Genomic DNA, 17,269 nt, shown 5'->3' on the forward strand with positions numbered 1-17,269 from the left:
TTTTGACAATTCGTGTAGCAGCTAAGGAATTTTTGCACAAGCAGAAATCTCCCTGCCAGATTTCCACGTAGGCATAGCCTTTTATCATCTCACCCAGACACCACATACTGTTACATATGCTCAGGATAAGGGGAAAACAGTCCATGGAGTTTTAATTTCTTTTAGGCCTGCATGCATTTTCAAGGTACTACTCCCTTTAGAGTGACTCACACCAAAACGGCTCAGTCTGGGAAAGACGACTTCACACTCAGACTTGAACAGCAGTCCACTGAAAACAGAGCAGAAGCATCTACAGGGATGGCTTGCTCTAATTTGGCAGAACATAAACCTAGACCACCTGTTAAAAACCATACCAGCAGCAAACTCCGCATCCTCCCTTCTTCCAGGATCTATGGCATCTATATGGGATGTCAGAGGTTGCCCCTCTTCTTCATCCTACCTGATCAGACTCTATCCCAACGTTGCATGGTGCAGCACCCATTCCCTGACACCTTCCCGTCCCCAGCTGTGGAGTTAGTCTGGGATTACATGCCTGGACAAGATAGGAGAACCCATCCCATTTCAAAAGACAAGTCAGCCACCCCAATGGTTTCTGTGCAGGGAACACAATGACAATGAGAGCAGACTAGCCATAAACAATAAGGAAGGGATCTAGTGTACAGCTGACGTTGAGGAAGCTCAGTAGGCTTCCTTCCTTCGCTTGAGGAAATCTTCCAGGAGCCTATCATCTTCAACTGCTTTTTAAATGTAGTCTTTTGTCACTATGTATGATCTTCCTCACAAGAGTAATTAATTTCAATAATTTTTCTCTTTGTTGTCTGAAGTTTCAGTAGTATTGTCTGTGAACAGTACATACAGTAACATGGCTTGTTTAACAGCAGTTTTTTCTCTATTTACAGTCACTAGCTTTTCTGCTTTTGATAGTTAAATGAGATCTACTTGTCAAGCTTCAGACACTATTTTCCCCACAGCTCATTATCAAATTTTCCACCAAATGCTTCTTAATGATCTCAAGTCTCATTAGCATTGTTATAGCTTTGTGATACTCAGATAAAGCATCTCCATACAAACTCTTATTCTGTAAGAATCTAAAATGGTTGAAGCTAGATTAACATCAGAGAATTCCCTGACCAAACAATTAATTCCTGTTCCTTTCTAGAGAGATATATCATGGCCATTTCAGGCAACAGTTCTATTCTTTCCACCATTATTCTGCAATTTATTGCAAATTATAGCTTTATGACGAATTATATCCTTCAATTCTCTTGTCTCCTCCCCCACACGTTCATGGTCCTCGTGGCTCTATGTCATGAAGATCTGCTTGAAGTCCAGTGGTGTATTTCAGAGAACCTACATGTGATTCTTAAATTTCACATAGTACCACGTAGTTTATATGACTATGTCCCAAGTACACATGGAAGTGGTGGAGACCACACTGTAGAAAACCAAACTTACTAAAATATTGCAAAAAGCCAGATGGTTACAGAAAAGTTAATTGGCCTTGGTAAATAAGCAAGCTAACTTGAAGATTGTTTGGAGGACAAGACATCTTAAAGGAGTCAGAGATACAGACGATGAGCAGGGCAACAATGAAGATTTCACAGGCAAGGCAAACTGACGTAAGAATTCTTGAGTATTTTTTCCAAACTAAGTTTTTGGAGAGCATCTGCAAATGGTAGCATGCACAGAGCATCTCATTTATTGTACATTAGCAGATGACGCACACAAGTTACTACAACTGTACTCCACATCCCAATGGTGACAGAAAAGCCACATTTAATTTTTTAATGTACAGACGTACTTTGTTTGTTTATACCTATATATTTGATCCCTCTAATATGCTAAAAGGCCTTAGGACATCGTGCTTTTGCTCTAGCTAATCTTAAAATATAACTAAAATATTGCATCTCAAACATACATTTGTATGCGACTAGTGCTCCTTCCCAACATTCTTGTTGAGAAGCCTTCAAGCTTGTGGCACAGTATGTTTTCTATAATCCCATTTCTTTTTTAATCACATGCAACCCCTTTTTTGTATTCTATTGATGTTAAAAAGAATGAATGCAGCCCTTGCGCTATTAAAAACAAAAAGCTTCTTACTTCCAGGAATGCATTGGCAAGACTCCACAAGAACAAGATTTAACTTTTGAGCATGGCAGTGGGCATACAAGGCTAATGGGTGGTCCTTACAAAAAAAAAAAAAAAGAAAAAAGAAAAACCCCTAAAATTCATTCAATAGTACATTAATATTATCTTATACCTTATGCCTGATTAAATTCTTGCAAAATGCTCAATGTGCAAGCCACAATACATGAGAAAATATGGAAGTGTTGTTTGGCTTTTACAAATTGTCATTTAGATCTTTATTTAACCCATATGAGTTTTGCTTATGTGTGAGGGTGTCTTACGATTCATCCGCCAAACCTGAACTTCATTTGTTTTGCCTGTATGTGAGAAAGGATTCACAAAATCATGTCATAGAATAAGTCAGTCTATCCTCTAAGTCAGTCAGACTAGGTGTGCCCTTAGATGAAGAAGGAATTTTTATTATAATTTTGCTCAAATGATCTAAATCCAGATCAGTTGTACCAAAAGTGTCTTTGCTAATTTTCCGGACTAAATAGCAAAAAGCAAACCTTCCAAATACAGGGGGGTTTGTAGCCTTTTTTTCTGTATCTATAAACCTTGTTTTGTTCCACCTTGTGAATGATGTCACCCCTTTATTTAGATGACTTAATATGCTGCTTAACTTGCACTGTAGTCCAAGAGCAGCTATGGGAATAACATTGTTCTGTAGCTACTTTCCCATTTGAAAAACCTCTTAAAGCTGTTATCCATCTGCATTTCGCTCATCGTGTGTGAAACATCTATACAGAAAACAGTAAGCTCTCTGTTTCTTACAGCTATATTCCAGTCTACAAACCGATTTATACTCAAGGACAATTAACCTCTCCTTTTATTTCTCTTTCTCTCTCTCTGTTTTTTTAGGGTTTTGGGGGGTTTTTGTTTGGTTGGTTTTGGGGGGATTTTTTTGGTTCTTTTAATCATAAGCTGTAAAAACCAGCTTGGTGTGATAGCTTGAAAGAATCCCCCATCTTTACCTCCTAGATGTCTGGGTGGAGAACTTTACCTTTTATTAAAATTACTGACCTGGACTGTGATAACTCTGTCTATCTATTATTTGAAGATGATTGGTGAAATGATCAGCATTGAAGGTTAGAGACCAGTTTCTAAAAAAAACTTAAAAGTTTGGGGGTTTTATTCTAGTTCAAAGTATGTCCATTCTCAGTCTCATTTCTTATGATTCGTGAAAAAGCTCTTACTTTTGTCTAAAAGACTTAAGGCAAGGGAGAATGTTTTGCCAAATGCAGTGCCTCAACAGCATTGCAGGTTTCCCCCACAATATAAACTGGATTTAATTTGCCTTGTAACAAAGTAGATTTTTATCTCTAACTATAGTCACTCCCATTTGGCATTCTTTTTTAAGATCTTCCTCTGACACTGTGTTAAACACTGCATCAGAAATAGAACAGGGGAGTTCAAACGGAAGAACTATTACTGTGCAGAGTAACAGCCTAGTGATAGTCAGAGAAAACCAGCTACACAGGATATTTAATACTAGCTTGAACTAAATGCCAGTTACTAGCAAAGGAATAACGCTGTACTGACAGAGAAAGAGGGAACCAGAAGGTGCTAGTATTGTTCTCCTATTATTACATTCTGGAATTTGGGTCCTGATTTTCTCATATATTTGAGTGGTACAAAGGGAAGCAGCTAAACTGGAGCTAAATGAAGTCCAAGGACAAGTATCTCAGCATGGGGAAAACACTTGGTTCAGTCCATTCTTCTCACAAGTCACTGTACTCCCATGTTTAGCCCATTTGTAGGAAGTTATAGAAGCCACAGAAGAGATAAGACATATTGTTGCACTGTACCCTACTGCAGGTGCTCTCAGTGGGCATACAGAATTAAACCAGCACTTCTTTCAGGCTAAAGAAACCTACACATAGCCATAGACCTGTTCTCTCTAATTCTCAAATAATGAGGGAGCTCTAATGATCTAGGGCAAGAAAGTGTAATCCTAGTAGCAGAAGGGTCTAAAACTTACACACGATTTTAATGAAGAAGAGTGGAACTTCAATAAGACTATTTGTCCTTTCCAAGTGAGACCCAAAAAATTAAGCCAAATTAAGTTAAAGCTAGTACTGAGGAACTCCTTCAATTGTTTAAATAAATCCCTCTCAGAAGAGCCCCAACATGTCCAAGGAAGTGAGGAACCTTCTGGAGGAGGTATCATAGAAGGTAAATGGACTAGAGAGTAATGAGAGCAGAGGATTTTTTAAAAAAATACAGCAAGGTGAAAGAACTAGACTATGCAAATGCAAGAGCAAAATTAAACTTTGTCTGAGCCAAGAAGCATGTTTCCTAACATTTGGAACTCCGCCAATCAAATTTCAAGTAAAAAGTCATATTCCTCCTACAGACAGCCAAAATACCTTCAGCAAACCTGATTTGGTAATCTGATTTGACAAGCCCTATTATCTACAGAACACCCGTTGCCATTAATAGCTCCATTCATTTCAAATCACTTTATACAACCAAAAAAGTGGTAAAATTAAGAGGAAAGACATCTGTCTAACTGTAACCAAAAGTACGCATAACAACTTATACTGACTTCTTTTTCAATTGTATTCAAATGTGCCTACAATCAAACCCCATAGTATTTATATATAAACTGTACAGCACACAAGACTACTTAGAGAATATGAAAAAATAAAAATATCATTTCTAAAACAAATAAATATACTAATAGGTTCTGTATTATGACCTTATAATAAATACTAGGCTTTGTCATAACAATGGAGATAAATGCCAACACTGAGAAACTTTCATAGAGATGACCCAAATACTCGGGCTGTGATTTTATAGCACGGTATTTTCAATGGCTATATCACTGAGTAACAGAAAATTGAATTGCTCTTGGAACCAAACAGGAAAAAAACTATCTTCATGCCCTTGAAGCCACTTGCTTCATGCAACTCTCTCTACCCACTACTTCAGCTACTTCAAGAAGGCACTGGACAAATATGCTGTGGAGGTATTGAAAGAGAGAGCTAACTGCACTAATAACTCTGTCTTGAAGTAAGAGAGGAAGTGTGTCGTCGGACTCAGTAAGAAGGAAGGAACACTCCAAAAGAATAGACAGGCTTAATCATCTTGAAGAATAAATGCTAGTTCCATCACTACTGAATACAACAGCAATACCCATTTCTCTCTTTTGACTTCCCCTGCTACTGATGAGATGGTGTATTTTTTTAATTCCTCCAAAGTTTAAAGAAACTGCTAAACTGCAACAAGAGTGAAAAGAACCACAGTCAAGTAGGTATCATCCAGTTGCTCACTGACTTCATTAAACAGGGTAGGGAATGAAATGAAGGTGTATAGGCAAAATAAAGCACTGCTTTGCATTCTCTGGTAAGTGAAGTGACAAAAGGGGATTTTATGAGATCTTTCTCTCACAACTCATATTTTAGACTGCAGATTCATATAGTACAGCCAGTTAAAGGACAATAGCAATAGCCAAGGTTGCTAGGTTTGGCTCAAGATCTGAGCCGTTTGTTCCCTGGTGTGCAGGATTGAGAGAATATATAGCATCTTGGCACCTGCTGTTAGCGGCTACTTTAGGGAATTTAAAATTTAATTAACCTTCATAGTAATCCATACAAGATTTTATGTAAATTCAAAAAGACCATGTAGAAAACTTAACATTTCTATTTTCCTTACCTTTCTACTTGTTAATCCATGGACAACCGCTGCCAGTTGAAAAAAGGTGCCACACTTTCATGTAGCTAGTTGTTTGGAAACATTTTACAACATAAGCAATTTGTTTCTAGTGAATTGGGAAGAATCCCATGACTAGCATGTTTGCTCTTTTCTTAAAGCATAAGGCCACACTGCTGACAGCAAAACTCTCTAGAATTACAAGGCCATCCAGTCACTGCTGTTCTGACAGTACTGTGAGCTGAAGTTCCCTGAGGCTCCACAACCCTGCTAAAGAGATGCTATTGCATGGGTGATTCAGTATGCCTGTAGTTATGCTCCCAGAGCAGCAGAAAATGTTTTGAAGCCCCTCTTCCTACATAAGTGCCTTTTAAAAGCAGTAATTTACAAGCAAAATGGGAAAAAAGTAGAAACGTAGGGTGGCATATGGCCAAACTTTTGACTTAATTTCACCACAGGTTGCTTTTTATTTACAAGCGGCTAATCCCCTCTCAAACTGCACAATAGAGCAGCCATTGGCAAAGGCAGGCAGATAAAATTGGCATGCCTCTGTATTGTTCTTGCTAATCTGAACCATTAACAGAAGGGTGAGAAGGCTAGTTTTGTCATTTAAACAGGCTTAAATCCTTTCTCCAAATGAGCTTTTGTCTACAGAGAAGAATGCATCTAGGAAATTTAAGGGGTTTCTGTTAGTGTTGCATTCTCAAATTGATTTCGCTACAGGAATACCAACCTGTTTATTTGGCCCTCATACTGTAAATGCAAGAATTATTTCCAGCTGTCAAAACTAAAAGGGGTTCAACCTGATTAAATTATTTCTCAGAGGTGAAACAGGATGAGATTATAAAGTGCTAAGAAGCAACTATTTGAAATCCTGAACTGCACCTGTGCAACTAAATCTCCATTTATACAGGTGCTTTTCAAATTGGATTTGAACCTTTAAATTCCCTGATTCATCCCCTGAAAAACCACAGAAGCTCAAATAACTAATGAAATTCAGAGACAGAAAGGCTTAAAATAGTTTCAAGCTGTGAAGTAAGGCCTAAAACTATGTTCTTTGATTCACTGTTGATGCGTGTTATCAAGCATAAACATAAGTTGCACAACGCAAATGCCAGAGGTCATAGGGTAGCCAGTAGCTAAGTAACTATTTTTTCTTTAGCACAGGAGAGGTCATCACCTGGCCCATAAGCACAATACATAGCTGAAAACCTGGGGAAAAGAATGTATTGGTTAGCATGATCTGGTTTTGTTTTGCTTTTTACCTGGCACATCTTGCGCAGATATTCAATGTGACCTTTGCTTGAGGCTCAGCCGTATGAGCACTTCGAGTTTGATTGAATTTGCTCCCAGAAGACATCACACTTGTTACTCCTTCCATTCTTAGATCATCAAGATCCTCTGCAACAAGACAGAACGACTGGATGAACACACGATTGTATTTTGTAGCAATAAAGGTGCTTCATCTGTAGAATCAATAAAGAATGGAACAACTCAAAAATTAGGAAGAAAACACACACAGTTACTTGTATAATAATAGGAAAAGACATTTGAGAGAATTTTTATTTATATATATTATCATCCTGTTACAAGGGGTTCCTTGAAAAATATTCAGTATCATTTCAACTTCAAACAGTGCTGCATATTTTTTCAATCTTTATTTCTCTGATTCATTTAGAAAAAAATAGTCATCAAGAGATGCTGTCCAATAGCTCCATTTGACATAGGGCATATTGAAGAGAAAATTCATTTTTTTAAGTCTGTGCTCCTCCTCTGATTTTTTTCATCATCTATTCACTTAGCAATCAAAAAATATTGCTAAAATAAAAGTGCTCTGCTAAATCTAGAAAATGTGAAATGGATACATATATCACATTGAAAGAGACCAAAATGTGCATACTTATACCCACCATATTGCTGCAATATTTGGGCAACTCATAATAATAACTGAATTTTCTACTACTGTAAAACCATTCTTATTTTGCAGGAAGATAGCTGAGGCTTTCAGAGAATTTTTTGCCCAAGATCACACTGGAATAGTGTAGCTCAGACTGTAAATGAATTCTCTTGGCTTACAGTCAGGATATTCTTTAAGGATAATCTGTGTATTTTTTGTTAACATAAGACAGGCAAGTTTTGTATACCTAATGTATCCATAAAGCCCAATTTTCAGTTGTTTATAATTTGGTTAGTTTCTAGCTGAAAGGTGAACAAGCAAAACACTGACTAGCTGCTATTAAATGAGCACCAACCATTCCATCTTCTGACTGATGCATGTGGTTGCAAGTATACAGTATGTGATCATCTTATTAAAATGTCTTTCAGATAATGTATACACATGTATTTTCATATATTTATGTTTACAAAAGAAACCCGATGTTAAAGGATCTGGGAGCAGAAAGTGCATAAAGGCAGACTTTAAATCCCAACATCAGAAAAGTCACAGAGAACTTGAACATCAGAAGAGGCAATGTTCAATTAGGATTTAAAATACACAAGTAGTCATTATAGATACGCAGTGGAGTACCAGGCTCCTCTTCATACACAAAAGAGTGAGATACAACCCCCTGAATCATTACCTGAAATATTTCTGGTTGTCCTCTATAGTTCATAGACATTACTCTTACCACTGTGCTTTGAACTCCGGGCAGTATGGTCAGATTGTCAGGATTATGCCATGTTAACAACACTCTTTTTGGGAGACACCCATTTTAATAAGCAACATCCAAGAACAGCAAGGCTAAACTTAAAGGAAAATTTTGTGACTGAAGTCCTTGCACTAGATTTTCTTATCTGTAATGTTTTATTTTACTGCTTAAGAAAACTCTCCTCCCTCCCAAAATTCATTGGCTTGGTGGTATAAACTGATAGTTCCACTGAAGTTTCTGGCATCAATTTACACCATTTCCACACCTTTTTCTTTAAATTTCATCTATGGTTAATATACAAACTACTTCAAAGGACTTGGAAGGCTATATGACAAAGAATTATGAAATCAATCATCTATGAGTCATTTCAGAAAATACATTACATATTCGGAACACATTATGTATTAAAATAAATACAGTTTAATTGTGCTTTAAAGAGGTGTGAAAAGTTCCATTTTTTAAACAGATGTAAACCACTGGATGGATTACAGTTTAAATGAAATTGAAGCATATGCCTCAGGTTTTTTTTCCCCTAAACAGATGTGATTTCTTTAAATGAGGTTTTCAACTGTTCTCTGCTTGATTAACTTTTGGCTCTCTGACGACTAAGACTGTTCCAATAGAGCAATGACATAGGTTGCCCTCTATCATACCTTTTTATTTGAATCTGTATATCAAAACCATGCTTTTTTTCATTTTTAGTCAACTACCAACATTTTTCTCTCAAGAGAAAATTAAGTGAAACTTTGTGCAAGAAAGAGGTGCCTATAGTTGTAGCTAACAGACAAGTAGGAAGAATATTAGCAGTATTGATTTATTGTCACATGCTGTTAGACCAATAGCAGTAATGTGCATGCTAAAATGCAGATTTAAAAAAAAAAACAAACCTACATCATATACAATCGTTAATTTTTCTCAAGGAATCTTCATTGATCTAATTCAGCATTGGATGGAATTTGTCCATGGCAAGCTACAAAATGCTGTTAATATTCCAACTAGACAGAGAAGTATAATCCCATCTACCAAGTCTGAAGAGTAACTGCAGCATTTGATTTAACTTTGATTACTGCACCTCTGCCTCAGTATTGAATGATTTCAGTTTCTTCTGGATGCCTCAAATATACAGTGCAGATACTGCCCTTTTTTCTCACTAAAGCAACTGGGCTTTGAGAAGCTGCCTGTTTCCCAATACCCATAACTTTGGATGGGAATTTTTGAGTTGTGAGCAAGTTTGTGCCATCTGGCAATCTTCCTGATTGACCACATTCATTATTGAAGGCCCTTAATTAAAAAAAAGCCAACAATAAATCATACAGTAACTTTAGTACTAAACTCTGTGTGTGTGTATAAATATTGTTCAACAATTAATGTGTGTTTTGCAGAAGAGTATTTGTTCATAAATAAGGTTGTTACTAAAATAAATACAAACAATGAGTGCAATAACACATTTTAAGAATTAAAAAAAGGTTTCCAAAGGTTCAGGTGTTTCTATGTAACATCAAAAAGAATCAGTCTTAGCAAAAAAGGATTTCATTGAGAAGTCAATTCAGTTACAGGCTCTGGAACACTGAATCTTTTCTCTTTCTTTGTATTCTTTGCTAGACCAACTAGTGATGATACAGCTGAGCAGTTCAGTGATTTTACTGAGCAGCAATGAGGTAATTCACTGAGAAAAGAGAGAAAGAAAAGCCAAGCTGATGACTGCTTATATGATGGAAGACAAGAATACTGTGAAACTTCTCAAATCCTTAGCAAATTGTTACCTATCTTTGTACAGTGATAGGCTGGAAGTTCACGTAAATGAAACAATCTCACTTGTGCTAATAAAAGTTTGTTATTTTAATGCATGACTGTGCACTGTATTTCTTTGATTTTATGTTAATTCTCTGCTATTCTCTACATGAATAAGGTATGTCAAGATCCTACCTTGATCCTATAGTAATTTCCATTAAGTATGTTCTGTGTAGTAAAAAAAACTACCGACAAAACAAACAAAAACCCCTTACATTTTTGTCAAATCAGCAGTTCACCAAAATAAATTCAGCTGCAATCTTCATGCATTGCCATAACAACAATACATGAAAACACTTAAAAGTGAGATAAAGATCACAAGTGTAATACAGCATAGCATAGAACCAGATGTTTTCTATATTAATAATAATGCTGCACTAAGCTAAATTCTTTGCGATTTTTTTATAGTCAAGTTTCATGAAAAAGGGAAGGGGGAAAAGGGTATCTATTTCAGCTAAACAAGAACATAGCCCAGAAACAAGGTAATGGTTTTAAAGAGGACGTTGTTTGTAATTATTTACTTCCTTTCTTTTTGGGGAGGAAGGGCTGGGGAGATGGAAAGGGGCACTAATGCCCAGTATTCTAGAAACTGTGCAAGATTGCCTAATGTCTTGGGGTGAGAGGGTGTGGAATCATCTTACAAACATCTCCTACAAGACTCGCACACTGTTCACTTTAAGTACAGAGCTCTTCTTACGCAAAACTATTAAATGCAGTCAAAGTTCAGTTGCACAGAAGGCTCATGTAATCAGGTTATGTGCTACATTGTTTGATATGATCCAGTCACTTTTGTCTCCCTCCTCCATTATAAAACATGTAGTAATTTCCCAGGAGTAATTCAAGAAGTATAAGGTGCAAAGCTGGAAAAAGTCCTGGTTCATCTTTAGAGAGGTTATGACAGCTCAGAGTTTGTTCAGTCTAATGCTAAGAAAAGCACTAAATGTTTTCATGTGAGAGTAGAAAATTCAGATAACGAATTCTGATTTATGTTCTTGCAGGCCACCGGTCAATTCTGAAGCACCAGTAAAATAATGCCTCTTTCTTTGAAGCAATGAATTTCTCAAGGCAGTGTTCTTACATCATGATAGACGTTGATGTATTCCATGTACAGAGCATTGATTTGTCAAGGATTGTTGACTGAAGCACAGGCTCTTAATATGCTCTACTACCCTCATTAAAAAAACCCAACCAACTAAACACCCCCCCCCAAAAAATCATCCCAAAAAACCAAACTAACAAAACCCTACTGCCGATAGCAGTTCTGCTTCCGTTCCAGGAAGCTGCTTTATATGTCATACTTGTATGTTTCTTATTATGTTAACCAATCCTCTCCGTCTTAGATAAATTTTCTCACCAATATCAAGAGAGCCCAATAAAAATCCCACCTTAATTCCAAAAGAACAGTTGGGACAAGCAGGAATTAAGCTTCCAGACAAAGAAGAACCATTTATCTAGAACACCTGATACTCCACTCCTGAAAATGATGTTTAATCATTTACTTCAACAGAAGCAAAACTGGAGTTATCTTCTGCAATACACTAGCTACAGGACATCTCACTTTGTTTCTTCTTATTCGTCTATGACTTTGATGTCATGGAGTCGACAATGCTGCTAGTCTGGTACATATGTTCTAATATGTCTTCCTATTAACATCTTCAAATATTGGAATTTGGTCCAGTTCAGACCCATGCCAGAGACTGTTGATGCAAATATCATCCTAAGTAAATCCATCAAGAGACTTTCACTCCTTAGAGCCATTTTAGCTGAACCCAATGTTCTGAAGACATCTTACTTTATAAGCATCTCAAGTTGACAATAAATTCCCTAAATGTTTGTGCTTCCACTGATGGACACACACAAAACCAATTGAAACCTGATGCTGCTAAGTCCTAGAGTTTGCATGTCCACCTCCACCTGTATCATTTGTCAGAGCCAATCTAGCAGAATCCCACCGCACAGTCAAAAACACAAAAGCAACATGGGACTACAAAAAGCAGCATTGTTTGTAGGTACTGAAACATACAATGAATCATTGATTAGAGTTCTCACTTTTAATCAGCAAGAGTGAGAGCAACCTGTCTTCAGTTTCTCCATCTTCCTATTTTAAGCTGGGACAGGAATTAACAAAGGAGGTAGCCTTTTCTGATGAAGATGTTACAGTTTCATTAGAGCACACTTCAGGATCTTAGACAACTACACTAAGCACTGGCCTGCAGGCCTCCTTCTTATTCTCCCTTTTTCCACTAGGTGGGATGCTTGTTTACTACAGGAAACAAATTACTTGCAGGCAAGACTGATGTAGCACTGACTTAGGGGATGAGAGTGTCTCTAAGATGCAGTGTCTGGGCCTCAGACCCTTGCTCCAAATCAGGCAGATGAAGTTTATAAAACAAGTCTTGAATATCCGAACTGCCCAAACCACTGACTGAATGCAACATTATAGTCTCATTTTATATAAATGAGAAAGTCCATAACCACTGTTGAAAAGAACTGGCATCATGCCTTCTTATCATTCCCTACTGGTAATCCTAGGACAAATGATCTAATATCACCAAATAACCACTGCTCACCCACTAGTTCAGCAACAATAACTGACTATATAACCACTGTTGCTCCACACCAATAGTGATTTCAGACACATTGGTCTAAACTATCAACTAGGTAGTTTCATTCAGTGCAAAAGAATTATTTCAAACACTTTATTTTTACAATAATGGGAATCTACTATTGATTGGAGCACATTAATTACTTCTACATTTCCAATAAAATAAAATCTAGAATATTTCACTTGTTACATCACATTCTATAATGCATTATTGCAACTGCCATAATTGTACAAAAGTACTTGCACTATAATAATAATATAGAACTGCAAAAAGATCATGAGAAAATCCACAAAACAACCAGAAATTCTGGACTTCAGAAGGCATCTAAAGGAATGTCTTTTAATGTTTTTCCTTGGCAAACTTTTTCTTTTTTGCACTTTAGCTTTAAGTAAAACAACTTTTAAAATTAAAAGCAAATTTTGATCAATATTTCTAATCAGTCCCAATTCTGATATAATTTATTTATGCAATCACTATATTTATTTGAATATGCACTTCAGACCTCAGTCCAACTCTGCATTCTTAAAGAAAACCACCAAAAAAAGCTTTGTCATAATAATAGAATAAGCCATGTTTAAATCAGTAAGCTTTTTTTCAATCATATAAAAAATATCAAAGTATTAGAAAGGAATATATCTTTAAAAGGTTTAATTTTGTTTTTAATTTCAGTTTGGTTTTTTATTTTCTAACAAAGAGGAGCCAGCCATAATATTTTTCAAGTGTATTTGGTTAACGTAGTACAGATGTTCCTTACAATACATTTCCAAAATATTGAATTTCACATTACATTGTTGCTTACGTTTTTCTTTATTAAATCTATTTTGAATTAAACTGATAATTTGCATGCTGTTTATATGAAGTTTTACAAAAATGAGCTAAGATGAATAATAATTCATTAATTCAGTAGTACACCTCACTAAACATAAAGCAACTACAGTGAATTTTCAGCCAGTCAGAGACAATATTAAACTGTTTAGCTTTGTATGAATCAATTTTTGCACTGAGGGCCACATTTGTATTTCTTTGCATCCACCTAACTTATGCTACCAGCCCCTTGGCAGGATTAAGCTTAGCTGGCTTGTCAAGAGGCCAGTGGAAATTCATACACCTTTTATTGAAATGAAAGTTGAGGCAAAGCATAAAAATTACAAATAATCTTTTGCCTAACATTTCCAGAAACACTGAACCTTCCAACAGCTTTCTTTTGAAAAATTATTAGTACAAGCATTTCTGGAGTGCCAGTTACGAGAGCATCTGCCTGCTCTCTTCCATAAACCTATCTAGATCAAGGATTCCTACAGTGGAAATATCTCTCTTTCCTCAACTTCTTTTTTCTTTTAATTAAAATGATCAGATTCCAAATGTAGTCAAATACCTTACTTGTCCTTCAGAGAATCTTCTTCATGAAGAGAGAAACACACCAAGTAAGAAGCAAGATGCTTGTACAGCTTAAATTTTCTACTGAGAAACTAGCACATCTCCCATTTTAAAAAAGTGCTTTTCAGTCAAGCAGAATACCCAAATGCACCTGGCTGCAGATGAAGCTGTTGTGTTAGCAAACTTCCAGTTAATTTAGGGACTCGTATATGAGTGATCTCAGACTGGACAGTTTGGGCAGGCAGAGAGAAAGCAAAGAAATCTCTAAACTCTCTGTGTGCACAGGCACATTTAGCAAAGGATACTTAGTATGTTTTATGTGAAAGTTCATAGTAAGCTCTAGGTGCATTAAAGTCCTGACTGAGACAGTAACACATCAGTAATTCTATGATAATCACCAAAACCCTTAGATAATAAGCTAGAAGAAACAAACTTTGGATCTTTGTTATTGCTTTTCAAACTTCTACCTAGCTGCAAAGGGACAACTGCCCTCCTCGTTACCTCTGCTAACTGTGAATCAAAGATAAGATGGCATCCAACAACTGAAGCTCTGCTGTTTCTTCCAGTTCCATCCCTCTATCAGCTTGCATCAACTCTGCTTTGTCCTGAGACAAGACCATCTGTTTTGTATCACTATCCCTATTTTGGCCAGACACTGGGACATCTGGAAGACTGCACTGTCTACACTCAGAGAAGCAGACACTGAGCTGGATACCATCAGCATACCAATGGCATCACAGCTGACAGCACATGCTCTTCCTCACTCATTGATTAAATTCAAACAATGACGTCTTTTGAGAGAGGCTAGAACAAAATTTTTAAATATAATTTTATCTCTCCAGCTGGGTCAAGCAGATAAACTAGCAGGTATGTCAAAACCATCCCACACACCCAACAGATTAGCCAGGTAATAAAGTTCCAAATAAACCACACAGTTTTCCAATAATTTTTTTACTGAAGAGAAGTAAATGCTTTTTAAAGCAACTTTTGGTTACTGAAAAACCTGTGTAGTTGGGGGTGTTGTATAGTTGCCGCTTATTCTGTTAGATTGTTTTGTGTAACCTACCAATTCAGTGCACTACTGGATTATGTTTGCTCATGCTTTTGTTTTGGATAAGAGAAAATTAGAAGGTTTTTGGTTTTGCCACAATGCTTGCACAAGCATACTGCAATACAAGACAGAGCTGGCTGAAATGGCAAATAATCTAGTGATACATATAATACATGTGGTTGCTACACTTTCACTGAATACTGCAGGACAAGATTATTGCCTAAATAATAAATCGGGCATTGCAGCATGTTAGTTCATGTAATGTTAGCTCAGGCCTACTATCTTATACATCATAGAGATACATTTGGTTTTACTTAGCACTACTTTATCTTCTGGATATGAATTAGAACCACACACTTCTCCAGAAGATCTCATTTCAGAGCTATAAAACCATCTTGTAAACAAATCAGAGAATGTTACCTGACAATTCTGCTTCTCAAGACATACTAAGGTTAATCATGACTCCATCGAACTCAAGTGGAATTTGCCATTGACTCCACAGACTGAAAATTTATCTGAAATATTGCAAGTTTCTCTCTTTTGAGTTTTAGCTCCTTAATATGAGAGCTGTGAAACTCCCGTAGATCTTGAGACATGTTTAACTTTGGAGTCCACAGCAGTGGAACAGAATGTCAACCACATCCCCTGGTGGCCGCTGTATGCTATCCTCTGCAGAGTATAAAAACTGCAGGCTAACCACTCAAAGCAATTCTATCAGTTGAGAGGGAGGCAGAGATCCTAGAATGGAAAGCCAATTCAACATCATATAGCAAATGTTCCTCAAAGAGTTGTAAAATAACAAGGATGAAGGAAACACAAAACCTTAGGCAGCACAATCATCATATGCTGGAAGGAGGCAGCAGAAAAGAGTATTTCACATCACAGAAGATAAATTACTAATTCCGTACATTTCCTTCTCAAAAAGAACCATCTGTACTAAATTCCTAGAGTGCAGGCAGTTTGACCGACAGATAACCTAAAAATGAAATGAGGTCAAACTTTCATATCAACAGGAGGAACAGAGAAAATAAAATATTAAGAAGTCTAAACTGAAAGCATCTTCAACAACATATAGCAGAGGAGATCAATTTCAAGCAAAAAGAAAACAGGTAGCATTGCACTAAGAGGAAAGTTAGGTCAACGCAAAAAGGCCAAGTGATTCATGGTTTTCAGTCTTCAGGCACACTAGCAAAGCTCACTGTCCCTGAAATACTATTAGCTCAGGTGGTGGGTGAATGAGATCAAACTCCAAGGTGCTAACCGGCAGTCACTAAGGGTGCAGTTCTGTAATCCAGTAGCTTGTTCCCAGTGATACAGAAAGTCCCACTTATTTCCATGCTCTTACCCCTTTCTACCCTTCCCAGTGACATCGGTGCTTGATTCTTGTCTGACCCTGGTGTGAGCTCATTCAGGGGAAAAATATTACGTTATTGCTGGAATCTTCTGCATCTGGCTTAGTGAGCTGCATTGGCACACCGAGGGGTCACACAAGCATTAAAATCAGTTTAAAGGAAACAACAGGAGCGTACAGCCCTGCGTGAAGGAACAAAGGAGGAAGTAGGACCACCTTCTTTAATAAACGAAATCTATCATATTCATTTAGGCTCAGCCCATCTCCCAGAGCCATACCCTAAGGGGTAAAAGCATTAGGTATTTAAGCAACACTAACAATTCAGAATATGAACATGTTTCTACAGGACTAAAGCACCAGAAGAAAAAAAATAGATGTTTATCAAAGTATCAGAAATAAAAGTAAGCAAGACATCATTTTTACATTGATGGAAGGATACCCCATCTGCAACTCAACACTGCTGTTTTTAACGACCTTAAAACTTAGTGTAATTTTGCTTCTCTCAAGACACAAGAATCAAAGTTTTTCAAAACCGGTATTATATCAGAATATTCAGCTATGTATTCAGAAAAGCATTCCTAATATATTATCAAAATATGATTCTTAATAGTATGTGTTAGCACATTAAAGATATGATTTTGGATTTAAAAAAAATTATTACATT

The 17,269-nt window shown here is 36.8% G+C and overlaps 1 protein-coding gene across 1 annotated transcript in view; it reads right to left on the bottom strand.

The window, feature by feature from the left end:
- Positions 1-17,269, bottom strand: part of C2H8orf34 (chromosome 2 C8orf34 homolog) — a 163,745-nt gene that overhangs the window by 41,205 nt on the left and 105,271 nt on the right. Inside the window, exon 8 of the mRNA XM_050892351.1 lies at positions 7,047-7,182. Coding sequence (XP_050748308.1) covers positions 7,047-7,182 — 136 coding nt within the window. The remainder of the gene's footprint in view (positions 1-7,046; positions 7,183-17,269) is intronic.

Source organism: Gymnogyps californianus, chromosome 2, assembly GCF_018139145.2.
Source record: "Gymnogyps californianus isolate 813 chromosome 2, ASM1813914v2, whole genome shotgun sequence".
Classification (NCBI taxonomy): domain Eukaryota; kingdom Metazoa; phylum Chordata; class Aves; order Accipitriformes; family Cathartidae; genus Gymnogyps; species Gymnogyps californianus.